The sequence below is a fragment of the Taudactylus pleione genome, unplaced genomic scaffold (assembly GCF_031769625.1).
Source record: "Taudactylus pleione unplaced genomic scaffold, aTauple2 ptg000579l, whole genome shotgun sequence".
NCBI classification, from domain to species: Eukaryota; Metazoa; Chordata; class Amphibia; order Anura; family Myobatrachidae; genus Taudactylus; species Taudactylus pleione.
Genome location: NW_028284981.1, coordinates 2,303,607 through 2,330,252, shown reverse-complemented (window position 1 = coordinate 2,330,252; position 26,646 = coordinate 2,303,607). Strand labels below are relative to the sequence as shown.

The 26,646-nt window shown below is 46.8% G+C and overlaps 1 protein-coding gene across 1 annotated transcript in view; it reads right to left on the bottom strand.

Annotated features, from left to right (window-relative positions):
• The window catches only part of SLC27A4 (solute carrier family 27 member 4), a 46,839-nt gene that overhangs the window by 7,413 nt on the left and 12,780 nt on the right, over positions 1-26,646 (bottom strand). Inside the window, exons 2-11 of the mRNA XM_088453359.1 lie at positions 25,493-25,657; positions 17,555-17,949; positions 16,113-16,271; positions 15,406-15,475; positions 15,217-15,308; positions 14,808-14,917; positions 14,038-14,247; positions 13,798-13,924; positions 12,043-12,180; positions 7,758-7,922 (exon numbers count right to left, since the gene is read on the bottom strand). Coding sequence (XP_088309485.1) covers positions 7,758-7,922; positions 12,043-12,180; positions 13,798-13,924; positions 14,038-14,247; positions 14,808-14,917; positions 15,217-15,308; positions 15,406-15,475; positions 16,113-16,271; positions 17,555-17,949; positions 25,493-25,653 — 1,627 coding nt within the window. The 5' untranslated portion in view covers positions 25,654-25,657. The remainder of the gene's footprint in view (positions 1-7,757; positions 7,923-12,042; positions 12,181-13,797; positions 13,925-14,037; positions 14,248-14,807; positions 14,918-15,216; positions 15,309-15,405; positions 15,476-16,112; positions 16,272-17,554; positions 17,950-25,492; positions 25,658-26,646) is intronic.

The window sequence follows — 26,646 nt, the reverse complement described above, 5'->3', positions numbered from 1 at the left end:
TATGTCAAGTTAACATTTACCATGTTGACGTGCACCTGGTCGACATGATAATGTTGACATGCTTAACATGTCGATCGTGACCATGTCAACATTCATGTCTACACAGATGACATGTCGACGTGACAGAATTAAGACCCAACGTCCCTGGTGGGCCAGCGGCGATTTACCTGGTCTTGGAGGCTGAGGTGGCTCCAGCGGCTTTTGTCGGGTCTCAATGGCCACGTGCCTATTGACACGTTGAACCATGTCGATATTCTGGAGTCATCATTATGAATGTCGACCTTGTGACTAGTTGAAGCTAGGTGTTCAAGGACTTAAAAGTTCAGAATGGGTTGAAATGATCATCCTGGTTTCTGCACCAAGAAAGAGTAAAAACTCCAGCTCTTTTGTCCTTCCACAAATGGAACAGCCACCCTTGAGCAGAGCAAGGACTGAATAATGTCCTGCAAAGTAAGAGGTCTTGTGCCTTAGGAAGGACTATGAAGAACCTCCGAGATGAGATCGATGATGTACCCCCGACTCACAAATCCTCTAACCCAGGCATCTGTGGTGGAATCAAATCACTGGTCCCAAAAGAAAAAGTAGGTGGGCTCGCACCCCAGGGGTCCTCAAATAAGCAGAGCACTATTCTTTTACATTTGGCCCCTTTGTGTTACTGAGGAACAAAGGAACAAAAACTGGGACCTCTCAGCCTGGGAGTATTAACTGGCAAGAAAGAACTTTTCAAACCAGTAAACCCAGAAATAAATGTATTTAGTTTGGGGCTGAATTAAACACAACCTGAGACAGGAAGAGACTCCAGGGGGTACATTTATAAAGTGGAAAGAGCTAGAAATTAGGATTTTGATACTTACCGATAAATTCCTTTCTCTGATTCCACAGGGGACACTGGAGCCTCAGTACAATGGGGTATAGAAGTGGGATAACCGGGAGCTGGCACCTTTAAATAAAATTTGAATGGTAGCTAGCTCCTCCCCCTCTATACCCCCCCCCCCCCCCAGGTCAGTCTAAAAAACAACTGTGCCCGAGGGGAGCTGGAAAGTAAGGAGAAGGAGACAGAAAAGCTACAGCATTCATTAGCAAATAAGTAATAAACATATACTGGAAAAAATAACATTCCAATCAGATAACATCAACACAAACCAGCGTCTGAACCTGGAATAATGTCAACAATGCAGGCAGAGCAGCGCAGGGTGGGTGTCCAGTGTCCCCTGTGGAATAGGAGAAAGGGATTTATCGGTAAGTACCAAAATCCTAATTTCTCCTTCATCCACTAGGGGACACTGGAGCCTCAGTGCAATGGGGACGTCCCAGAGCTTACATCCCGGGTGGGAGAGCGCTGAGAACCTTGCAACACTGCACGGTCAAACTCTGAAGTGGAGGCCGCAAAGGTATCAAACCGATAGAATCTCAGGAAGGTATGCCTGCCTGATCAAGTAGCTGCTCTACAAAGCTGGGTTAACTAAACCCCACGAGCAGCCGCCAATGAAGGACCTACCGAGCGCGCTGAATGCGCCGTAATGGGACCCAGTATTTGTTTGGAAGTCACCATATAAGCCTGCTTAATAGTCAGGCAAATCCAGCTTGAAATGGTCTGTTTGGAAACCGGCCAACCTGGACAGGCCAAATCAAACCGAACGGAGCATCAGATTGACGGAGGGAAGCAGTCTTGTCTACGTAAATCCGGAGTGCTCTGACTACATCCAATGATTGAAGGTGAAGAGTCTTCTTTAAACAGAGAGACCACAATTGATTGGTTTATATGAAAAGCCGATACCACCTTGGGAAGGCAGGACTTTTGAGTACGCAACTCTGCTCTATCTTCGGGGAAAATGAGGAAAGGAGGACGACATGATAAAGCACTGAGTTCAGACACCCGCCTTGCTGAGGCGAGTGCCAACAGCAGAACCACCTTCCAGGTTAAGTACTTTAGCACCACCCTCTGTAACTGCTCGAAGGTTTCAGACTGGATAGAAAACCAACACCAGATTTAAATCCCATGGTGCCGTGGGAGGCACAAAGGGAGGCTGGATTCTGACTACTCCTTGGAGAAAAGTTTGTACATCTGGTAACAAGGCCAATTTTCTTTGAAAGAAAATTGACAATGCGGCTACCTGTACCTTTAAGGAAACAAGACGAAGACCTGCTGTTAAACCAGCCTGAAGGAAAAGCAGTAGACGTGATACCTTACTGACGGAGCAGAATTTCGTCCTTCCCACCAAGCAACATACGTTTTCCATATATGGTAGTAATGTTGAGAAGTGACTTCCTTCCTAGCCCTAAACATAGTGGGAATTACGCTGGACGGGATACCCTTTGTCTGAGGACGGCCCTTTCAATAGCCATGCCGTCAAACAAAGCCACCTTATGTCTTGATAAACAACGTCCCCTGAAGAAGAAGGTCTTCTAGAAGAGGTAGCAGTCACGGCTCGTCTATTAACAGATTCTGGATTTGCGAGTACCACGCTCTCCTGGGCCAAGCTGGTGCTACTAAGAATACCTTGACACTTTCCTGCTTGATTCTTTGAAGTAAGCGGGGGATGAGCGGAAAAGGAGGGAACAGGTAGATGTAATGCAAGCTCCATGATGTTGTCAGTGCATCCACTGCCACTGGGTCCCTTGTTCTGGAGTAGTAAACTGGTAATTGGTGGTTCAACCTCGATGCCATGAGGTCGGCTTGTGGACAGCCCCACCTCAGGGTCAGTTGGTGGAATACCTGAAGATTGAGAGACCATTTCTCTGGATGGATGTCCTGCCGACTGAGGTAGTCTGCCTCCCAATTTTCCACTCCTGGGATGAAGATTGCAGAAATCGCAACTGCGAATTCTTCCGCCCAAAGCAGAATCCTGCTTACCTCACTCATGGCGGCCTTACTTTAGGGGCTGCCTTGTCTGCTTATATATGCTACCGCTGTTGCATTGTCCGACTGCACTCTGATTGCCCAACCCTGCAATAGAGGATGCGCCAGCTGGAGAGCATAAAACACTGCTCTTAATTCTAGAACATTTATTGACAGTCGTGCCTCCTGTTGAGTCCAGTGACCCTGAAAATGTCTTCCCAGGGTCACTGCTCCCCACCCTCTCAGACTTGCGTCCGTGGTGAGGAGAATCCAATCCCACACCGCAAACCTCCTTCCTGCCATCAGGTGAGAAGGATTCAACCACCAAATGAGGGAAGTTCGAGTTTGGGGCGATAATGAGACTCTCTAATGGAGAAAGAGGTGAGATCCTGACCATTGGGAGAGGAGATCCAGCTGAAAAAGATGGGCGTGAAATCTTGCATATTGGATCGCCTCGAAGGCTGCCACCATCTTCCCTAAAAGTCGGATACAGAGATGTACCTAACACTCGGCGAAGTTGTAAGATCAGGCGCACCATGTGTTGAATTGAGGCTACCCTGCCCTGAGGCAGGAACACTTTTTGTTCCACTGTGTCCAGTATCATGCCCCGGAACAGAAGTCTTTGTGTAGGAATCAGGGAGGATTTCTGGAAATTCAGGATCCACCCATAGTGCAAGAGCAGACTCTGAGTTAAATGAATGTCTCGTAACAGACAAGACACCGACGGGGCTTTGATCAGGAGATCGTCTAAGTATGGAACAATGACGACCCCCTAACGACGTACCAGGGCCATCATAATAGCCATGACCTTTGTGAACACTCTTGGTGCTGATGAAAAACCGAAAAGTAGGGCCTGAAATTGTAAATGTGAGTCTAGGACTTCAAAACGGAGGAATGCCTGATGAGGCAGCCAGATGGAGATGTGGAGATAAGCATGCTTTATGTCTAGAGACACAAGAAATTTGTTCTTTCCAAGACCCACTATAACTGACTGGAGAGATTCCATTTTGACTCTGAAAACTCGAAGATGAGGGTTTAAATCCCTGAGATTGAGAATTGGTCTCATTGAGCCGTCCGGCTTTGGCCCGACAAACAGGCTGGAATAAAACCCCTGACCTCTCTGGTGGGTTTGACCATTCACTATCACCTGAAACAATAACAGCTTTTGTAATGCTTCCTGGATTACCTCTCGCTTTTCTGATGCCAGAGGTAAACCGGTCTTGAAAAACCGAGAAGGTGGTTGGACCTTGAAATCCAACTTCAGGCCGTGAATAATGATGTCCCAGACCCAGGCGTCCTGGCAAGACTGGGTCCAACTCCTTGAAGCGCAAAAAATGAGCCCCTAACCTGGGATCCCCCAAATGACAAGGGAGAACGTCATGCGGACGGTTTTGCAGCTGCTTTGTCCTGTTGTGAGCTGGATGCAGCTAATGCTGAAGCTCTACCGCGGACTCTGGGACCCCTGGAGAAGGCCGGAGCTCCTTTGGAACGTCCTCTAATTCTTCCCGGGGCACGAAAGGACCAAAAGGAAGGACCCGCTGTAGGCCTTCTAGGAGGAGGAGGAGGAGGAGGAGGAGGAGCAGCAGATGGTAGGTAAGTGGATTTTCCACCTGTAGCCTGTGAGATCCACTTATCTAATTCTGAACCGAAAAGTACCTCCCCCGTAAAGGCAAGGGCCTCTACTACTCTCTTAGACTCTGCATCTGCTTGCCATTGACGCAGCCACAGAGCTTATAGCTAATGCAGAAGATCTGGCGGACAGACTACAAATGTCCTTAGAAGCCTCTCCCAGAAAGGCAGCTGATTTCTTGATACCCTCCGCCAGCTGCATAGCCCAGGCCTCACTGGCCTTTTAACCCAACAGCTGATTAGTGCTGGACGCATCAAAACCCCTGCTACTGTATATAAGGATTTTAATGTGTGCTCCAGCTTGTCAGATGTTTCCTTTAAGGAAACAGCGCCAGGCACCGGGAGCACCGTCTTTGGAAAGACGGGCTACTGATGGGTTACAATGCTGGAGGGGTCTCAAATAATTTCCTACTGTCAGGCGGAAAGGGGAATTTCTTATCTGGGTGTTTCCATGCGGAGGAGAGAATCTCATCCAACTCCTCCGATGCTGGAAAAGTGACAGTCTGTTTAAATCTTTTACCGAAGATAGACTGTTTACCTCTAAATCTTACAAATGTAAAACCTTGCGTACTGCCGTAATTAAAGCATCTACGCCCTGAGATGTAGGTTCAGGATCTTCAGGAATGTGAACTTCTGAACCTTGCCCTCTTCAGGGTCCTGACCCTAGTCTTTCTCTGTTTCATCCCAGCGTAGGGGGGTTATGAATCAATCTCTTATTAAGAAGAGGATGCAGGAGGGGCCTTCTTTGTAAGTCCCTCAACAGATCTGGCCAGTGAGCGAGCCCAATCTGGTTCAGCTGCTGTCTGTTTAAGCCTCTCCCGGTCTATGCGAGCTGCTTTCAGCTCTGATGACAGATTTGAATTAAACTGATGTCAATTGATCAGACCATAAAGGCTGAATTGCATGATCAGTAGCTGAGGCTGGGACATACATTTGTCACACAGTAAGGAAGCATTAGGCTAACCCTCTGTGAATTTCTCACCACAAGTCTTGTTTAGACATGTCTGTAGTCTACTGTCACATTCACACCATACTTACCTACCTTTTATAATCTCTTCCCGGGAGAAGCCCGGGTAAGAGAAGTAGCAGGGGGCCGATGGGGGCGGGGCCTAACGATCCCCGCCATCAAGCCCCGCCCCCTCGTGGCAAAACTGCCGTGATTGGGTAAAATTTACATAGGGGCGGGGCCAAATGCTGCGATTCATGCAGAATCACCTCTTAAGCCCCGCCCCTTCACGGAGACCCGCGATCGCCGCGGGTATTCTCCTCCTTCTGCCCACTTCACTAGGAAGTGGGCAGAATGCGGGAGAAATGCCTACCCCTTCCGGGGGCGCGGGGGGTTACCCGAAAAATCGGGAGCCTCCTGCGAAAACCGGGAGGGTAGGCATGTATGATTCACACACACACACACACGAAAAGGACAGTGAGGTTGCATTAACAGAAGATTATGCAATAAAATAAACAGAGACTTAGACTGAAAGGGAGATACTATGATCCCTGCAGCGCTAATTGAATAGTGCTGTACACAATATTTGCAAGTGCTGATACACAGAGTACTGGTCTGACTCCTGATACAGCCTGCACAGTGTAGTGCTGTTAAAATGGCCACCAATGTCCCTTTGGAAGCACCGAGGCTGTTGGGAGGCAGGAGCAGAAGGAATACTTAGGCTCCACCCCCCGAGTCCCCCGCTATGGCACTCTCAGCGCTAGCGGAACGCACTGTATATGCCCGCCTAAAGATATGTCCTGGCTCTTCCACTAACCAGAGAGCCAGGGAACACTAACCTTAGCCTTGCCTGTGCTGCCGGAGGCGGGCATGTGCTATGGGAGCCCGCGACGTGCACTGCATGCAGCGCGTCTTTGGGCTCCCCAGAGACTGAGGTCTCTTTAGCAGGAGACCTCAGCGCAAACCGCATGCAGCAGCGGTGAGGTCTCCCCGGCAGCTCCATCGGCGCAGACAGGCAGGGGCAGTAGGCTGCCTGTCTGTCCTCTTGCTGATTGTAGTTCTTTTATTTTAATTAGAGCCCTAAGGAGACATAGGTCTAGCTCCCAGGGCACACTTTTTTAGACTGACCTGGGGGGGTATAGAGGGGGAGGAGCTAGCTTCCATTCGAATTTTATTTAAAGGTGCCAGCTTCCGGTTATCCCACTTCTATACCCCATTATACTGGGACCAGTGTCCCCTAGTGGATGAAGGAGAAATCTGTTTACAAACGTTAAGTGTCCGCACTCTATCCAACTCTATGGGGCTGATTCAGAGATGTCATTGCGGCATCTGTGTACGTAGCTGCTATACACAAATATGCGAATGTCGCAGCTGCCAGGAGATGTACTGAGACGCCCGCCTGCGGCTTTGCAAATCCAAATGTCTGCACAAAATGCTGCAGCATCTGCGTACAAAGACGCAGCAACATTCGCAAATCATTAGAATATCACAGACCTGAGTGAGTCTATGTTCCCGCAGAACAGACGTGGGAATCAAGACGTCGGAGCTATATTCCTGGCGTACAGGATCGCAGACGCAGGATGTGACACGGCCCCGAAACGGCCACAACACACCCGCGTGCTTTGCCGCCAATCCCCATTAACTCCCCCAAATGGTCCCTGACTATCAATCACTCTGCAAGTAAAAGGGTCACTGCGAGTGACTATGGTAATGTACCCCGACGCATGCGCAGTGTGACTTAGACGCATAATCGGTTTACTGATAATCGCTCAATTCCATAAACATTGGCGCTGCGTCCATCTCCGAACCAGGCCCTATTCTCCAATGTCTCCAGAGTCCCTCATTAAGATGAATGAGAAAAGGATGTTTGTGTGTCTGTTATACCGCTTTTATACCTACATTCCAGGACTTACCCAGAGTATGGAACAGGGTCAGACCCGGAATTTATCCAGCGTTGGGTCTGCAGTGACCCGGCTCTTCCGGCGTGGAAGTGGACACTTGGAGATGACGTCATCTCCAAGCGCGACTGAAGCCAGCCAAATCGGACGGCATGCGCTCAAGGTCATCGTGACCCGGATCGCGCCATTTACACTGCAGGGTTTCACGGGTCATTCCCGTGTTAAACCCTGCAACTTACCTGGGTTAGATTGCCGGGTCACTGGACTCGGGAATCCAACAGTTTACCCTATTACACCGAGGAGCTACCCGGGTTAACCCTGCAATAACCTTAGCTCTGGTGTAAAAGGGGTATTAGTGTAGTAAAGACGAAGCTGTGTAAAAGGCACAGGGCCTGACTCAGCAAATATTAGGTCAAAAGAGAAGAACCAAAACTTAGTGTATTACCTGTCACCTCCACCCCATAGACCACTACATCGGCTTGTCCAAGGAGTCGGCTTAGTATTCCTTCCACTTCTGTGGTGGACACATTTTCTCCTTTCCATCGGAACGTGTCCCCCGTTCGATCCCGGAAGTACATGTAACCCAAATCATCCATTACCAGCACATCACCTGTGAAGAGGAAGACAGGGTTGCGTTTAGAGACCAGAAGGAAACAGAAGCCCACTACCTTAAGCCACTAGACCAGAGGTTCCCAAACGCTGTGCCCTCAAGGCACCCTAACAGTCAAGGTTTTATGGTTATCCATACTTGACCACAGGTGACTTTAATTAGTAACTCAGTTAATTTAATTTTACCAACTGTGCTCAACCATGGATATCTCAAAAACCTGAACTGTTGGGGAGCCTTGAGGACCGCATTTGGGAACCACTGCACTAGATTGTAATGAAGCCAATTAGTGACCTTGGGAGTCCACCAATGTTGAGGACTGAAGGTAATTTCCTCATGTACACTAAAGACCAGTTTTTTTTATCTACGTGAAATCCATTCCTTGCAGCTCATTAGGGTAATATAGTGCGGTGCAGGGAGCTGGGGAACTTTACTTATACACAAAGCTCAGGCTCATCTCCCTCTACACCATAATGACTGCCTGGGACAATCAGTTTAGTCTAACAGAGGACAGTCCAGGGAAACAGAACAAGAGGGGAGGCGGTGGGAAACAACAACAGTCTCTAACGAGAACAATCACCTTAATGTTGATAACGGTAAAAAGGAAACCATGAACAAGAACAGCACATAAACAATGTACTATGAGAAAGGATTTAATACAAGTACAATATTCCTCTTTTTTCCCCCATCCATTGGAGGACAATATTAAATCTGTAATATTTGGTGAAGTCGAACACAGGAGATCACATGTCCGCCCGGCATAACTACTCAGCAGAGGCCCCGAGCCCAGGTTTCCAGGAGGCTCCCACCTGCCCCAATTTAAGCCTGACAAATTACCAAAGTAAGACACTTGGCACGAGTCTGTTTATGGATGGAAAGTCATTTGTCCTGTGCAAGTCCAGGATCCTATAGACACAGACCCTTAATGACCTGACCACATCCAGGGAGCCCTCTTCTTCCAGAGACTTATCCCGGTCTAAAGCTGGGATTACAGTGTCCAGGTGAATCTTAGAGACCACCTTTAGCTGAAAGGAAGGTTTGGTCCTAAGAACAGCCCTGTCTTTATGGAAGATGAGAAAAGGTAACCTACAAGACCGAGCCCCCAGTTCCAACACTCTTCTAGAGTAGAGGGAGCCAACCTGCCTTCCAGGCAAGGAACTTCTGCTCCACCAAATAAAACAGTTTGCAAGGAAGGAGCAGCAATGCTATTGGGAGATGGGGGTGTAAGGAGGCCGCACATTCATCACACACTGCAAGAAGAGCTGCACTCCCAGTGAAAGAGGCAGTTTATGCAGAAAGAAAACAAAGTGCAGTGAAGTAAACCTGTACGGATCTGAGTTATAAAACCACCCATCCGGACGACCTGCACAAAGATGAGCAACTAGTCCAATCAAAAAGTTGATTTAGGAAACCTTTTCATCCGCACCAGGTGAGGTCATTATACCAAAACACTGTGATAATGGTGGGCAGCAACAGGTTTGGTCTGAGCCAGTCTCAGAAGCTTTGACTCCTCTGCTGTCCAAATACCTTGTAACTGGCACTGAAGAGCGACTGCTAGCATCTGTAATCAGAATCACCCATTGAAAGAGCAAAAATACTCTTATCGGGCCATCAAATAGTAAAGATTGGTCGTTTTCAAGGACCCTTAGATTGGCTGGGAAAAAGAAGGGCAAATAGATGGTTTAACATTTCTGAAAAACTACTGCCGCAAAGTCCTGACATATAAGAACTGTATGTTCCTGCACTGTCAGGGATCGTGTCCTACGGTATTGATAAGAGATTTTAGAATTTTTGCAATCACTGGTCTAGCCCTGCCCTGTGTCGGTCGACTATCCGGACCTAATCTGTGTGCCCTCTCAATTTGTGGTGTAGAGAATTATCCGGAGACACCCAAAGCAGCAAGTAAATCTATACTCAGGAAATCAAGGCGATGAGTGCCCGTAATTTACTCTGGGATGCCAAAACAGCATAGATTATTGTGCCTATGGCGGTTCTCCAAATAGTCTATTTTGTCTCTCATCGCCTGTATGAGAGTAGCTTGGAAAGAGTCCCTGTTTCTGTGCCTCCAATGGTTTAATATGTACACAGAGATTAAGTGAGGGACAAACCAGAAAATATAATAGGGATTACCCTCGCATTGTCAAGAATAATCTTCAGTATATAATGCAAAGCTTTATTGAAAAGCAAATACAGTTAATCTAGACCGTTAAATAGTTTTACATAGACATACAGTATAGAGCAGAGGAGTTGCAAATACGGAACCTACCACTAGGCGGAAGTGGAGGATCACAGTTAGAATATCCCAGCCCACCAATGATAAAGTATACAGTAATTAGGCTGTATATCATACATGTGCGTGATGATCTAATTTAAATCAGGCTCCAATTTTATGATAGATATAGAAAGAGACCTGAAAAATAAAAATAACAAAATAAATACAAATAGAAGTGAATACAATGGTTCAAAATAAAAGCAAGTAATTTGGATTTTTATGGAGTCCTGGTACAGATCATATTCTTTACAGTTGACTTTTGAACCATTGTATTTTTTCTTCACATTTATTTGATTATTAGGTGACCTATGGGATCGGTCTGTTCTTTTCCCATTTAAGAAGCGAAGTGTCTGGAATCTGATTCCTCACTGGCTCTGATTGTAGCACGCACTAGGCGACCACCTCCTAATCATGACGCGAGAAACCTCTAAGGTCAGAACATTCATCCACTTTGCCCCGAGTCAGGGGAAGCACCAGAAGGTTTCCACAGTCATAAAACTCTCTTGGAATAGGACAGGTGCTGGAAACCCTGCAGTGAAACAGGGCCCCGAGACCACGTCGGGCCATCAGATGCCATTGCAGTAAGGACCAAATGGGATTGGTCGGGAACAGCACTGGGGAGCAATGTAATTTTTCCCTGGGTCCCATGACACCCCCCTGGAGGGGTCCAGAGGAGGGAGAATTCGTAGAGCTCTGTAATTGCCGGGAACATAGACTTTGCCATACCAGGGGGTGTACTCGCAGGAGAGCTCGGTCTTCGGCCCTCCACCTCAAACACCAAGACAGAGCAGGCAAAAAATATAATCTGCGGTCCCTTCTCCAGGCTGATCTCGAAATATTCCCCCTTCTCTGAAGAAAGGAGGGTAGAGGAAATTATGCTAGATAATGGTTCTAACCAAGCACTAAAACTAGGACAGATTCAGTGCACAACCAGGAGGATGCTGAGATGTAAGAGGCACAGGCCAGAGATAGGGAAAAGCTCACTTGGAAAAAAACAAGCACATTGTGAATACATCACTACTACTCCCCTGTAGATGAGAGGGAAGAGAAGAAGACGCTGCTGCGGTGTCTAGAAAAAAAAAATGGTGTCTGTGCCTATTGTGGTGGATTTAACCTTCTCTTAAAACCCAGCGCAGCAGAATGGCAGCCATTCAAAAAGAAAAGTCAGCCCCTTAGCCAGTGTAATGCCCAATGCAGGACTGCCCACAACCACCTGGTGCAGGTGATGAACCGTGGCTGCTAACCCAACTCCAGCCACTAGGAGGTGCAAGCAGTTTAGTCAATACCACACCTCCCGTGTGCGGTTTGGCTCTTGCTCTGGTCAAATGGCTGGAGGCCCACATGCGGAGGCGGTCCCCTCAGCGGCTAAGAGATGCATATAGTAGAAGAAAATGAACAAAACCTGTAAAAAAAAGAAAGAAAAAGGCTGCAGCTATATAATAAGCACCTGGCTCTGGTGGGTACTTCCAAAACTTAAAATTCCAATACCAGTCACTGGATTATAGTGCCGAGGCTTCCCCCAGTGACCCAAATGGATGCGAAAATAAATCAAAGGTTTAACCATACAGCTTCAAAGCGAAGTTTACCACAACTTCTGAAGGCATCAGCCTACTGCAGTAGTTCACAAACTAGGTCCTCTAGGCACTGTAATAGTCCAAATTTTAAAGACTATCCATGCTTAAGCACAGGTGACTTAAGTACCTCAATCAGATTATACCATCTGTGCACAAGCATGGATATCCTTAATACCTGGACTGTTAGGGTGGGTGCCTTGAGGACTGCGTTTGGGAACCCTGGCCTACTGGATATTGGGGTATTCAATGAAATTGTAGGTACCTAGCTAACACTTACCAGAGAGATATGCCATGTCTCCACTTTTGAAAACGTTTCTAGCTATTTTTTTGCTGGTGGCGGACTCATTCACGTAACCATCAAATCTTCGCAAAGGATCTGACTGGATAATACGACCGACCAACTGTCCCGGCTCACCTGTGAGACAAAGATGGGACACATCAATAGGCCGGTACTAAGATAACACGGAGGATGAGGGGAATAAAGGAAGTACAACATTTAGTAGCCTGATCTACAGAGCTTACTCTCAGGTCACTTCTGATGAGACAGTGTCTGTAGAGCCTGCTAGCAGCTATTTAAAGCTAATCTTCCCACCCAGCCGGCCCCTCGCTTGCCAAAGCAACCCCCCCATCTGCCCGCCAGCCTACATAAGGTGGGGCTCGCCCACCCACGGCTGCAGGGAAACGGTCTTCCTGCAGCCCGGGCTAAGGAAAGCTGTGGCTTCACTTCTCTCCAGAGGCTACAAGCACCTGACGGAGAGCGGCTGTGATCGGCAACCCTGATACCCACCAGCCTTCGCTGACAGCCCCGCCTTCCTCTGCTCTCTCCCATTCCAGCCAGTAGTGGGCGCCCCCTGCTGCTGGCTGATTCTTTACAGTTCTGCATCTATATAGCTATATTTATAGGTTGGGTACAGGATGCCGTCGGTCAAAATCCCCATGCCGGCATCCCAACAGGGTGCTGGTAAGTATGTGCATGTGTATTATATGTACACATACACACTTCTTGCAGGACTGTGAAGTGTCCCAAATATTTTATTTAAATTATGTACATATGAGCTGTTTAACTCTTATTCAGAATATTTTATTTGTTTTTAAACAAATCTACAAATTTGTTAATAACATACTGAATCGGGTTTAAATACGGTAGCTATTATTTACCTAATTTGATAAAGTAAAACAAGCAACAATTATTATTGCATTTTTAGAAAGGTATTCACTTAGTTAAGTGGTTAAAAAGGACAGGTCTACGCCTCAATATACATTAGACATTTTCTCAAACAAGATACCCGACGAGCTTGAATCAGAGCCTAGCGCAGGATTTGGCACTGAAACTGCTACAACTGGTCTGTGACGTAGCGCCTCCCCTATATAATCCCTCCTTCGGTGCACTACCAATGGATGCATAGGCTGCTTGTATCTTTTACTTCTAAGTTCTGGTCTAATACTCAAAGTGGTACTTGTGCAACATTCCCTCTTCAGGCTATCAGCCATTGGTCGGACTGGGTTTCTCTGTGATCGATGTTCTTCTGGTCCTTTAGGAGGGCTACAAATTACACGGCACACAGTCTAGAGGGGCTTCGGGTTGTGTTCTGACAGGATTTAAACTGTATTAAATTTCAGACCCTGTGACCAGTTCTCCCAGTCTGGCGAGAGCTTCCAGCACTTTGTGGTATATAGCCCTAGCTGGGCAGATTCATGGACACACTTCTTAAATGTTATAGTACATGGTGGCCGTCTCCTAAGTAGCGGTCTTTTGTAAGTTTTTTTTTTTGTTTTGTCTTGCAAAGAGTTGTTGAGTGCACCCTTCCCCAATGACAGCTTTGGGACGTCCCCGAGGTTATTAGTGTCCCCTAAAGAGGATGCAAGCGAAAACAGGATTTTTATACTTCATTCATTCGGGGACACTAAGGCCCGTCCTTCTGTGCTCTATGGTTATTGTAAATTATACAGTCAGATTGTTTTAGTCCTAACCCGTGGGGCTTTGTTATGAAACAAATGAGCCTTCAGCTAAGACAACTCTCAGGGTACTCACCTGGCCCGCAGGGGATGCAGAGACCTTCTGGGCTGCGGATCAGCTCCATTGTGTCTTCGTTCACTTTCATTAGCCGGATTGGGTACACAAATGGCAGAATACGGCTGTTAAAGCCACAGGACCCGATCTACGCACAAACATCACACGGAAGTGTTACCGAGCTGTTCATGATTTGTTTTGTACCATCCCAGGCCCAACATTATACACACACACACACACACACACACGAAACACACTCACGTTATTGTCGAAGTTGCCGAGGCTGCAATTACATTCGGTAGCGCCATAAAATTCGGCAATCTGTGGGATACTGAACCGCGATGTAAACTCTGTCCAGATAGCCGGACGAAGACCGTTCCCCAATGCCATGCGCACCTGATGCCGAGACTCTGCCTCCCGCAACGGCTGGTTCAGGAGGTATCGGCAGATCTCCCCAATGTATTGGACTATCTGTAAGAACAAAAGGAAAGCAAAGTCAAGCATGAGATAAGTCTATTATTATCCTTTATTTATATGGTGCCACAAGGGGTCTGCAGCGCCTTACAGAGTACAGAAACAGTATGAACAAAACAAGAAAGAAATTACCCCAAGGTTAGGTGCCATTGTAGGTAGTGGGAGAGGGTATAAGGGAGGGGGAGAGGGTATAAGGGAGGGAGTATAAGGGAGGGAGGGGGAGAGGGTATAAGGGAGGGAGTATAAGGGAGGGTGGGGGAGGGAGTATAAGGGAGGGAGGGGGATGGAGTATAAGGGAGGGAGGGGGATGGAGTATAAGGGAGGGAGGGGGATGGAGTATAAGGGAGGGAGGGGGAGGGGTTATAAAGGAGGGAGGGGGTATAAGTGAGGGGGAGGGGTGTATAAATGAGGGAAGGGGTGTATAAATGAGGGAAGAAAAAGCACATGAGAAGAAAAGGGCCCTGCTTGTCAGAGCTTACAGTCTAAAGGAAAGAACCCATTAAGTACCAATCATCAGTCTGTCCCTAAATTAGGTAATACACTATAAGGCCCCTCACCGTGCAGTTGTACTTTATACAATCATCCCAAAACCGTGATGCCGAAAACTTCTTTTTGATAACAACCGTCAGACCAAGGAGGATGCACTGACCCATCCCAACAATGTTACCTGGGGAAGAACAACGAAAACTTAATTCATCAAAAGCTGGAAGATCAGAATAATTTGAAAAAAAGAGTAACAAGTGGATATTATAGAGGCGGGATTAGGAGCAGACTATGGAAGTTCTTTATAAAACAGGACTAAAAAAATAACTAAAAATGTGGGTATACTGTAAACCAATAAAATATTTACTGCACAAAAGTATAAAATAAAAAAGTGGAGAGTCACAGATTACCATACACAACCATGATCGCAGTTTTCTGCCAGCTACAAATGGCCGGCCAGGCAGAAGCGGATGGTCTGATTACCTGCAGAGTGGTATAGGGGCAGGCAGTCATAAACCACGTCATCGGATCGCATACCAAACCCATAATGCACCAAGGCAGCCATGCGGAAGTATCTGAGTACAAAGGATAGGTTAGTGGATAGGACCTAGAAACTCTGCTGGAGACGGAGGAAATAAAAATATATGTAAATAAAAAACTGCACATACTAACCTGCTGTGCACCACAATGGCAGCCTTAGGGAGTCCTGTTGTTCCAGAGGTGTAGATATAAAATAATTTATCTGGAAAATAAAAAGATTAGAAGATAAAAAGGGGAAATTTTTTAATGTTTCAGAAACCGACCACTGGGGGTCCTGGCGCTGGGGGGTCCTGGTGCTGGAAGGTCTGGCGCCGGTGGGTCGGGGCACTGGGGGTCCCGGCGCCGGTGGGTCGGAGCACTGGGGGTCCCGGCGCCAGGACCCCCCCAGTGCCAGACCCTCCGGCGCCAGGACCCCCCCCCAGTGCCAGACCCTCCGGCGCCAGGACCCCCCCCAGTGCCAGACCCTCCGGCGCCAGGACCCCCCCCAGTGCCGGACCCTCCGGCGCCAGGACCCCCCCCAGTGCCAGACCCTCCGGCGCCAGGACCCCCCCCAGTGCCAGACCCTCCGGCGCCAGGACCCCCCCCAGTGCCAGACCCTCCGGCGCCAGGACCCCCCCAGTGCCAGACCCTCCGGCACCAGCACCCCCCAGGATGATGCAACAGAAACACTGGCCCACTGAGGATGGCAGGGACAGCAGGACAGATTAGTGCTGTATAACTTCTATTAGAGCACGTACATATCAAACAAGGATGGTATAGGGGGTTACAGCATATCTGCGAATGATCCATACAAAAATAACGGCAGCAGGCCAGCCATACAAGTGCTGCACTATGTGTACCTGTGAATCCTCTCCCAGGATCTTTGGGAGGATGACGGGATGCGCTCTGCAGCAATGAAGCGATAAACGCTGTGCCGGGGGGAACAGCTGAGGGGTCACAGTCATCCATGCAGTACAGCTGAACAGATTTTCCCATCATGGCGTAGACATCGGTCATGGCTGGAGGCAAAACATACAAAATGACTCCGGAAATTCTGACATGGCAATAACACGCATTTATATATTGTTGTAAATTCCTTTGCAAGACACATTATATATAAATGAGCAGTAAAGCTATGTCAAATAGACTCCTTTTAGCTCCAAATGGCAATCTGGAATGCGTTATAATTCAGAGCGTCACGCCATTCATTATACATTAAGTTTATAAGGATTCGGTATATTTTGTTGACAGATGACAGCAGTGGTACAAACGTGCTTTGTTCAGGAGCTATTGCTGTGCAACATCACAGTTCAGCCACTGGGGGCAGCGTCCCCATGATGGCTATGTATTATAATTTCATCTAGATACAGGGTTATTGCCACTAATGCTCGGCTCACTAATACTATACATGCAGAGAAATTAGGCTGAATATAATAACAACCATGATTTAAATCAAGACCTACATGGAGCAATTTCTCATTTTATCCACTAAGGTCCAATAGAATGTAGTAAGCAAGGACTTTCTGTCAAATGTTTAAATGGGATGTAGTTAATATCCCCACGATCGGGATGCAGGCTGGCGGAATCCTGGCGCTGGAATCCTGATCACTGAGAAAACACCGGCGCCGGAATCCCGACATGACTGGGGTTGCAGACGTCTAAATCACGGCAGCCCGATCGCAGAGAGACCGTGGCAAGGTAAGGATCTGCCATTGGGGGATGGGGTGTTAGGTTTAGGCACCTCAGGGGGACTTTGGGTTAGTCTGCAAAAGGAGAGAGGTTAGGGTTAGGCTCCACAGAGAAGGGGTTAGGTTTAGGCACCAACGGGCGAAGGTTAGGGTTAGCCACTAAGGGGGGGGGAGGGTTAGAGACTAAGGGACGAGGGTTAGGCACCTACCGGGAGGATTAGGGTGCGGGGTAGGGTGGGTTAGTATGAGGGTACAAATAAGGAAGGTTAGGGAGTAAATAGGACAGGGGAACAGGACTCACCGTTCCCCTGTTGGGATTCGAACCATCGGAATTCCGCAGGCAGTGTGCCGACAGCCTGCATACCCTCCGTCAGTATTTCACACCGATTCCGTTTAAACTACAATTTAACACTGCCACAGATGAGCCATAAATAACACAGCCTACAGAAACATTTACTGGCTACAGCAACCAATTAAAGTAGGACTGTGCCTAAGGAAGAGGTGTATGGCAACAACAAACATATAAAACTATGTCACTTTGTGCTCAAGTCGCTTTCACTGATTACACAACTATTCCAGCAGCAGACAAGGACATCGCCCAGTCCCTCCCTCACCTTGGGACATCTCCCGGCCAAACACCACAGCCTTGGAATTGGAGACGCTGAAGCAGTGTTCCAAGGCGTCCAGCCGCAAGTTGAAGTTAATCAGAGCAGCTTCCACTCCTATTTTAGCCATGCCGAGCCAGAGCGCCACGTACTCATTGCAGTTCTCCATGAACAGAGCGATCACATCCCCGGAGCGGAAGCCCTCGGCATACAGGAAGTTGGCCACCGCGTTGGAAAACTCATCTAGCTCCTTGAAGGTCCATGTTGCTCCGGTGCCCTCAAAGATCAGCGCGGTCTTATCCGGATGACGCTTAACAATTTCCTTAAAGATGACGGGGACTGTGTTCTTCTCGCGCAGGTGCTTCTTTACCTGCAGCTTCACGCGGACGAGCGTTATAGCACCTCTGTAACATCACAAAGAAATAAAAAAAAAAGAAAAAAGAATTTAGACGTTGATTGTTATAGTTTATACTGTAGTTAGGCGACAGGTGATTGTTTCACTGCCAGAGGATGGCCGGGAATGCTGGTACTTTTAGTTCCACATTAGCTGGACTGCGAAACGTTGCCTAACCCTTCTCTAAACAAATATATTAATCACCCCGATTCATATTTCGTCCCAGTAATGGAAATGGCTTTTTCCAGCTGCACCAGGTCTAATCGGATGTTACAACTTTTACCGTAGAAACCTGAACCGCAGTGGTGTTGTGTATAGGTGGAGTGGAAGTGACTACAATAAACGTCTCAGCAATTAATGCAAATATCCTGACCTATCGGCAGCTGAACTACAACCGTGTCCTCATACATCTGGCCTCAATACGCCACGCATCGCGACTTGCCTGCAGTCAGTGAGCCGCCAGGTCCCGTGCTACTCTGCTAGCATCGGGCGTCTTTTTGCCGAAAGTGCGGCTAAGTTGCAATGCGACCATAACGCACCAGCAGACTGCGCTGATTCATTTAATAGGTGACACTTGTATATCTGTTTGCACCTGAGGGGCATATTCAATTAGCCGCGAAGTCCAGTACTTTTCGCCTGCCGGACTTTCCATCTACATCACGTGTTTCCAAAGGACGCGAAATCGCGTCCCGGCGAAACTCACGGGCGAAAAGTGCTGTCAGATTTTGGGAAATCAGCCTGACACCCCCCAAAAGATGCACTGACATTGGGGATCACTATAGATACCCACGAATAGCCCTGCTGAAGGTATCTGGGATGCTTCAATGCTCTCAGTAGCTGCTAATTAGTCTTTGCAGAAGTGGTGAAGAATAGCATTTAGCAGGTTTCTTGGCAAAAATAAGTAGTCCCAGCAAATTTGGGGTATATGAAAATGGGTCAAAGCATGGTTAAAAATCGCTAGAGTGAGGTTTTAAAAACTTAAAAAACGCACCTTCAGCAAGCACCTGGGGCATACTTGGGGGACCCCCTGGAGACTATTTCGCTGGTTTTCAAGTTTGTCCCGAAACTTTGGACTTTTTCGCCACCAAAACAAAAGTACTTTTTTGGGGGTGATCTAAAGTATTTTTTAACACAGTTTACCTTTGGGGGCTGTCCCAAGGCTGCAGGGGTGTTGCCCCAACTTTGCACCCCAAACCCCCAATTCTGCATATTTTTTTTTTCCGCCTGCATTCAGAGGCGAATCTTTTCCGCTGGTTACGAGGCGCAGACTTTTCGCACCGGCGGTGCGAAAAGTCTTTGGAATTGAATACGGGGATAAGTTTTTGCCTGGAGAAATTACGTCATCGCGGCTGATTGAAAACGGCCCTGAGACTATATATGATCCACAACGGAACCTGGAATGAAAAAAACTGGGCGCTACATTGTAGCATTTCGTATACAGATTCAGGGACTCAGTGGCGCACACATATATACAAGTGTCACATATCAAACTAATCATCACAGTCTGCCGTTGCGTCCTAGATCGTATCACATTGTGACTAATGGTGCATACACACGATCAGATTTTTCCTTCAGATATGAACGATAACGATTTAAAAATCGTTCAGTCGTTCATATCTGAAGGAAAATCGTTCATATCTGACATGCCTGAACGATGGACGATCAACGATGCGCGTTCCCGTTTGTCAGATAACGATATCTGACATCTGATGGGTTTGCAGTCAGACTTGGACGATTCCATTCATTTTAATGTAGTCAAAAATCGTTCAAATCGTTCAAAACTTTGGTAAAATCGTTCAAATCGTTTAATCGTTCAATCGTTCATCTGACAAATCTGACAAGTCTGACAAGTCTGACCGTGTGTACGCTCCATTAGACGCATTTTCAGCCACAAAAAAAAAAAAAAAGACGCCGTGCGCTAGCAGAGTCTCGCGGGAATTGGCGCGCCTTTTAAGCACGACTGCAGCATAGATGTGCAAGGACACATCTGTAATCAGAGACCTGTCACGAGACTGCATATATCCTCCAGTCAATCATTAGCGATAGTGCAACATTTACCTGCAATACATTCTGCTCCATAAGTAATGATTAGATTTCACGATTCACTGTATGAATGGCACAAACCGTACAGAACTTGCCGATTGCATGGGGCTGCTGTTAGATGGGACACAGCCTCCGGGCCACGCACTGAACTGATGTTATCATAAACCTGGCTGTCTGGCTTACCATGGTCATGTTCGGTTTAAGCGACCCAGAAGATGGATTCCATGGCGACTAATCCCTGTGCGACAACTGAAGGCGACATCCCATTGTAGTCACAAGTGTTCAACAACATTCACCAGAAATCTTCAAACCCTTTTTCTAGCACAGCACCGACAGCCTATCAGGTCTCCATGTGAGGAAGCCTAGGACATCCCCTTAGATTAGGGGTGGGCAATACTGCTGCAAGGCATGCTGGGATTTGCAGTTCAACAGCAGTTGGAGGGCCACTTATTACCCACCCCTGCCTTAGATACAACCTGTATTATATGCACTAGTGTGCCACCAATTTATAAATAATATTTATTTAATAACAATATAAGTATGCTGGGCATACACTGCCAGATAAAATGTCTGTCAGACCGACAGACATTTTATCTGGCAGCCGCAGATGTCGCCGGCATACACTGTGACAGTGTATCAGCCCGACATCTGCGCTCCGCCCCCGGGGGAGGAGACATTTCCCTGTTCCTTCCGTAGGAAGGAACACAGGAAAAGTCTGTCTGTCGGCTGCGCTGGGCATACACTGCCCGATGCAGCCGACAGTTTAACGGGAAATATCGCATCGGACGGGCATGCTGGACAATCCAGCATGCCCGACCGAGCAATATTTAACCCTCGGTTGCCCCCCCCTCACACGCTACAATTATCGCGGCGATCCGCCGATATCGGGCGGATCGTCCCGATAAGTGTAGCGTGTATGGCCAGCATTAAGAAAGGAGTAAGAACGTAATGGTGTAAAAAAAAAAAGAGGAGATTAAATAAATAATGATATTTGTCGTACAGACGCAGGGCAGGGAGCAGAGTCCAGTGCTTATCTTCACTGTTCACATCACGATTAGAAATTCGAGTCCAATGAACCAAATAAAACAAATACACAGGTACCAAGGGTTGCACTTCTGAGAGGCGGCCCGGCAGATATAACCTGCGGTCGCTCAGGTCCTTCCTATGCGTCTAACAGCCTGAGCAGATCACTTCTCCATCTCAGGAGGACCTTGCTCAGGGCGTCAAAGTCCCACTGTAATTCCCAGTCACATGGATCTAAGAGCTCATGGAAAGTCAGCAAGTAACTTTTTTTTTTTTTTTTAAATAAACTTTCTGGACTTTCCATTGGTGGTACACAGGAGTGAATATGTTAATAGAAAATGACATAGCGAATTAGGCAAAAGAAGAAGAAAGAAACTTCCCTATCCCATTAATTCCCCCCCCCAATTTAAATAAACTATTTCATTTTCCCAGCAGCGGGAAGCAAAATGTTTGACTTCAGTATATATTTGTTAACATAATTGGAACAATTTAGTTTGTTTTTAAAAGTCTCCACATATTTTTTTTTTTATTTATAAAAGGCGCCTGAAGGCAGAGGCATCTCTAGGGTTGGTGTCACCCGGTGTGGTAACTCATGGAGACACGGTGATAGGATCTCCTGGCTGTGGCATTACACCCCGGTCGATTTGGGTCCTGTGCTGGTTTTAAATATTGGGGGACCCCTACGCATTCCCCCCCCCTCCCTATTTTTAAAACAAGGACTGGTCCTGCAGCCAGTTGCTGGTTTCTAAATTACGGGGGAACCTTACACGTTATTCCCCCCGTCATTTTAGGAACCAGGACTGGCTGAGCAGTCCAGGGCTGGTTATGTCTTTTGGGGGGGACCCTGTGTCATTTTTTTGTTACAGGTACAACACACAAGCAGCCTTCACATATTTCACTGATATGTGCAGGCTGCTTGTTCGGGAGAGTTAGGCAGAGAGAAGACACTGCAACCTCGGATGAGTAATCTCCTTCAAAACTTGCTACTCGGGGGAGGTATCTCGATCTGCTTCACCATCGGCCAACTCGCTCTCAGCTTAATTCGTTTAGTACATTTTTGAGTTTCAGGAGCCTCAATTCACCCAAGTTTTGGCGATGCTAAACGAGTTGAAAAAAAAAAAAACTCGATCAGACTCGATTCTTAGTAAATTTACCCCCTACAGTGTCTCCAGATGTCCAGGCCTGTACTATTAAATAAGGGGTTTCCAATCTTTTTCCTTGGGAGTGCCATTTTAAGAAAATGACATTGGATGAAAGGCCACAAATTTGTTTTCTCGAAGTTAGCCCTCCAGCAACAAGATAACGGTTCTTATTAAGGGTCCAGCCACACTGTAGTATAAACCATAAAAGGCATTGCACCTCTTTTTACCATGCCCCCTAGAGGCATTGTGCATTGCCACAATAGCGCATGGGTTCACTCAATTGCTCCGAAGGGTGCATCACATATACTAATATAAAGGAATATTGCTTTTAATTAAACCATGATATCTGATGACTGCTACTGTCTTAGGACGCAGCCAGTTACACCATGGTGCACCGTTAATTTAAATAAAAAATAGTAGAGACAAAGGAATGCAGCGGTGGTTACAGTGTTACAAACAGAGTAGGGGGTGAGCAGGAGAATGCAGTTACAGGGAAGGTATGTAGTTACGGTGTCTTCCGGGTTGCCCTGAGAGCTCTGCATCCGCATTGGACTATGGGAGGAGCTTCTGTTGCTAGGCATGCGCAGAGCTGAATTTCAGCCATTTTGTTGTGGCTGGGTATGCGCAGAGCTGCATTTCAGCCATTTTGTTGTGGCTGGGTATGCGCAGAGCTGCATTTCAGCCATTTTGTTGTGGCTGGACATGCACACCAGCTCTAATTCAGCTAGCAGTATCCACAGTGCTTCTGTCTGCAGTAGAAACAGAAAATGATGTTTTTGGGGCGCCGTTCAGTGGGCCCGATTGCAGCCGGTGGTGGGCTGCATTTGGCCTGCTGCGTTCCTAATTGACCTACCGATATTTGGTGAGCTAACCGTGGGATTCCAATATATGGGCTGTTTTGCCAATATCTGCCTTAAGCAGGAGGAATTAGACTTGAAATCGACCAGGAATTTGGATAATTATTATCCCATGTAAACACTCAAAGGGCAGGGCTAGAAACGGAAATTGGTTAGACCAAACGGTGAATCTGAGAAGCCACTGGTGGCCTTCACAGACTGGGACATGCAAATAGGCGTCCTTGACAACCATGAACATCATAGAATCATCTCGTTTCACACTGTCCATGACCAATCTCAAGGAGTCCATCTTGAATTTGTGTACATGAACATAAAGATTTAGAGATTTTATGTATAGAACTGGTCATAAGGAAGTCATGTATAGAACTGGTCATAAGGAAGTCTTTTTCCTGGACCACACATTGGTTGGAGTGGAACACCAACACCCACTGATCTACTGGAAATGGGGACAACTTTAGCAGTGAGTAAACGTTGAATGGCACCATACAGGGTCTGACGCTTTACCAGGTCCATCTGAAGCCCTGGTTGCTACGAGGAAGTCTAACATATTCCCGATCCACAATCCATATCACCCACGAATCTCAAGTGAGCCATTGATCCAGTCATGCAGACAGGGTGGCTGAAGGCTTCGGCGCCCTGATGGCTGATGTGTGTTTTCACTATGCTGCCAACTCCAATAAGTAGAGGGCTGCTTTCCAGACACCTGGGACTTTTCTCTATCAGGAGGGCTGCTTTCCAGACACCTGGGACTTTTCTCTATCAGGAGGGCTGCTTTCCAGACACCTGGGACTTTTATCTTATCAGAAGGACAAAAGGGCAAAAACCAGCAACTCTAATGTGTATATCTGAGGGAGTGAAGGATTCTACACTGGGTTGTTGCCCAGGCAAGTACAAAAACCCCCCACTATTTTATATTAAAGGAAGGAGGGCTGCTTAAAAGTGGGAAGGTATAATTTCATTTTTTTTAACTGGAAAAATGTATTAACATTTAAAACTATAGTATAAAAAATAAGTTAATGCGGATTTACAGTCATTTTGCAAGGTTTAAAGGCCCAGGAGGCCTCACAAATACAGGATCGCCTTCATATATGTAACAGTCTTCATCCTTTCCTAATTAAGATATCCAGACTAGCAAAATTAAATCTGGTTTTTGCAAGCGTTGCCTGTAGTAAGCGTCAATCCTTTAGCAGCGAGGAGCCCAGAGTTCATACACATTACATTGAGAAAAGTTCTAGTTACAAGCAGGTAAATTTTCTGTAAGTACATGACATTGCAGGAAACTGACGGCTGCATGTACCATTTGTACATAAGAGAAATTAAACATAATGTTAACAACTAACCATATTAAAAAATAGCCAACAAATACAGACTGCAACTTGGACTACAAAAACAAAACCGGACCCATCTTAACCTAGCTACAGGATAGTGTGGTAAAGTGAGGATAGGCTGCAGTTCAAAATTGTAAAGCCAGCAGGCGTAATTATATATCATTTATAGACCAATCAAATCTGCTGTAACCTGCACAGCAGCAACCACAAAATTGATCCCGCCGCTCTGATTGGCTGTACCCTAATATAAGCTATATCTTATTGGTTGAGCACAGTTGCAGCAATCTGTGGTAATATTTTTAAAGGAGTCTAGGAGATTTGTTGCATCATTCCTGGCACGTTAGAACAGCCATTTGCACATAAATGCATTCAGAAGTTGCTTACTGCTCACTACCAACTTTTGGGAAATTCAGGACCCGGCCTGACTCAAATCAAGAGTATTCTAGTAAGATACGGCAGTTTTAGCTTTCTTCAACTCATTTTTTTTTTTAATTTGTAAACAGTGTTGTGCGAATTTCTTCATGGATGATCAAATTCTGAAAAGTTGTACGTTTAGCGATTTTCTTTCTTGATTACGCAAAGCTATTTTCTACCAATTTTTTTGTGATTATTTTACCATCATACAATTATCCTATTTAGGTCTCTGAATACAACATCTACAGTAGTGCAAAAAGCATGCAGAGATACGAGGATCCCTGCAGTATAACACCGGCACCCCTAAGTATACACCCTCTGTGGAAAGGAATGTTGCATCTAATGCTGGGTACACACTGGCAGATATATTGGCTGATCGATTGATCGGCCAATATATCGTGTGCGTCGGCCAATGTGCATCAGCGATATGTCTGAACGACGACATTCACAGACATATCACATCGGCTGTGCTGCACAGCCGATGCCCAGTATACCTGCAGATATATTGGAGCATTGTACACTGGTAGCAAAGGCCGCGGGGAGGGGGGCGCGACACGCCCCCTAGCCAGGGGGACTCGCGGCCAGTAGACAGATGATGGATGTTCAGTGTGTATGAAACCACCATCACATGCAGATTTATCTGTAAGGTGTTGTACCCAGCTTTAATCTACTTTACAATAAAACATTTTACTTCTCATAATATATAATTTGCAACGAGACTTGTAAATGCTAGATCTGTCACTCACCTCACGTCTCGGCCTATGGTCTTGTAGAACACTTTCATGAACTGCCATCCTCCGGAGCCTAGGTAGAAAACGAGGGCAGCGCCAATGGCCTGAAACCAGGGCAAGCCTACCACCGCCTTGAGCAGCAGCAGCAGGGACGTACAGGATGCCAGACGCAGCATCCTCCTGCAACAGAAAAAAAGACAGGCAGTGTCAGATACTCCAAGTCCTCAACCTTTATACTAATAACCTGAAACTTCCACTACAGCAACGCCCCCACCCAACCCACAGCCAATTCTACACAAGGTGCAAAGATCACGTGTGGCTCACTACCTGGGCTGCAGCACAAATCTACATAGTAAGTGTATGGGTATATACAAATAAATTCCTGTTTGGCAGGAACATCGGAAAACAATTACACAACATAAGTATTCCAACTCGTGAAAGTCATTATAGGGAGAATTACAAATAGGATGAATCAGAGGAAGTGCCCACATATTGTAATTATAAATTGGACAGAGCCAATGAGAATCAGGTTGGCTACACACCTGGATTGTCTTTCCAACCAGACAACCATTTGGCTGCTTAGAACAAAAATCTGGAAATGTACGAGAGCAAACGCCAAAGGGCCATCTGGCAAAACAGCAATTCAGTCAATTTATGCCGGGTGCACACTAGACGATATGTCGTCCGAACCGGTGGACCACACCGATATATCGGGCGTATCGTCTAATGTGTACCGGATTTGTCGCTGACGATGCGTGCTCCTGTGCATCGTCAGCGGCATCCTCTGTCAGCCCTACATGAGGGGCGGACGGGGGGGATGCCGTTAGCGAGGGCCATGCTGCTGAACGCAGTATGGCTCCCGCCGTCACTGCCTACATCGGGAAGTGTGTAAGCACTTGCGGATGTCAGGCTGGACACATCGATTAATGTGTACCCAGCCTTAGTCTCCTTTTTTTCCCACCTTACTTTGTTTCAAATGCAAAGTTATTTTATTTATTTATTTTTCCTTTTCTTTCTTGCTTTGCTCCCACCGTAGAATCGGAACCCATAGTACTGTAGGAAGCGGTTGTGGCTTCCCGGCAGGTTGGAGGTGAAAATTTAAAACGGCTCTCCCAATCAGTGTGAAGCACGCCAGGCTTTACACCGACTGCCCTTTTAAATTTTCACCT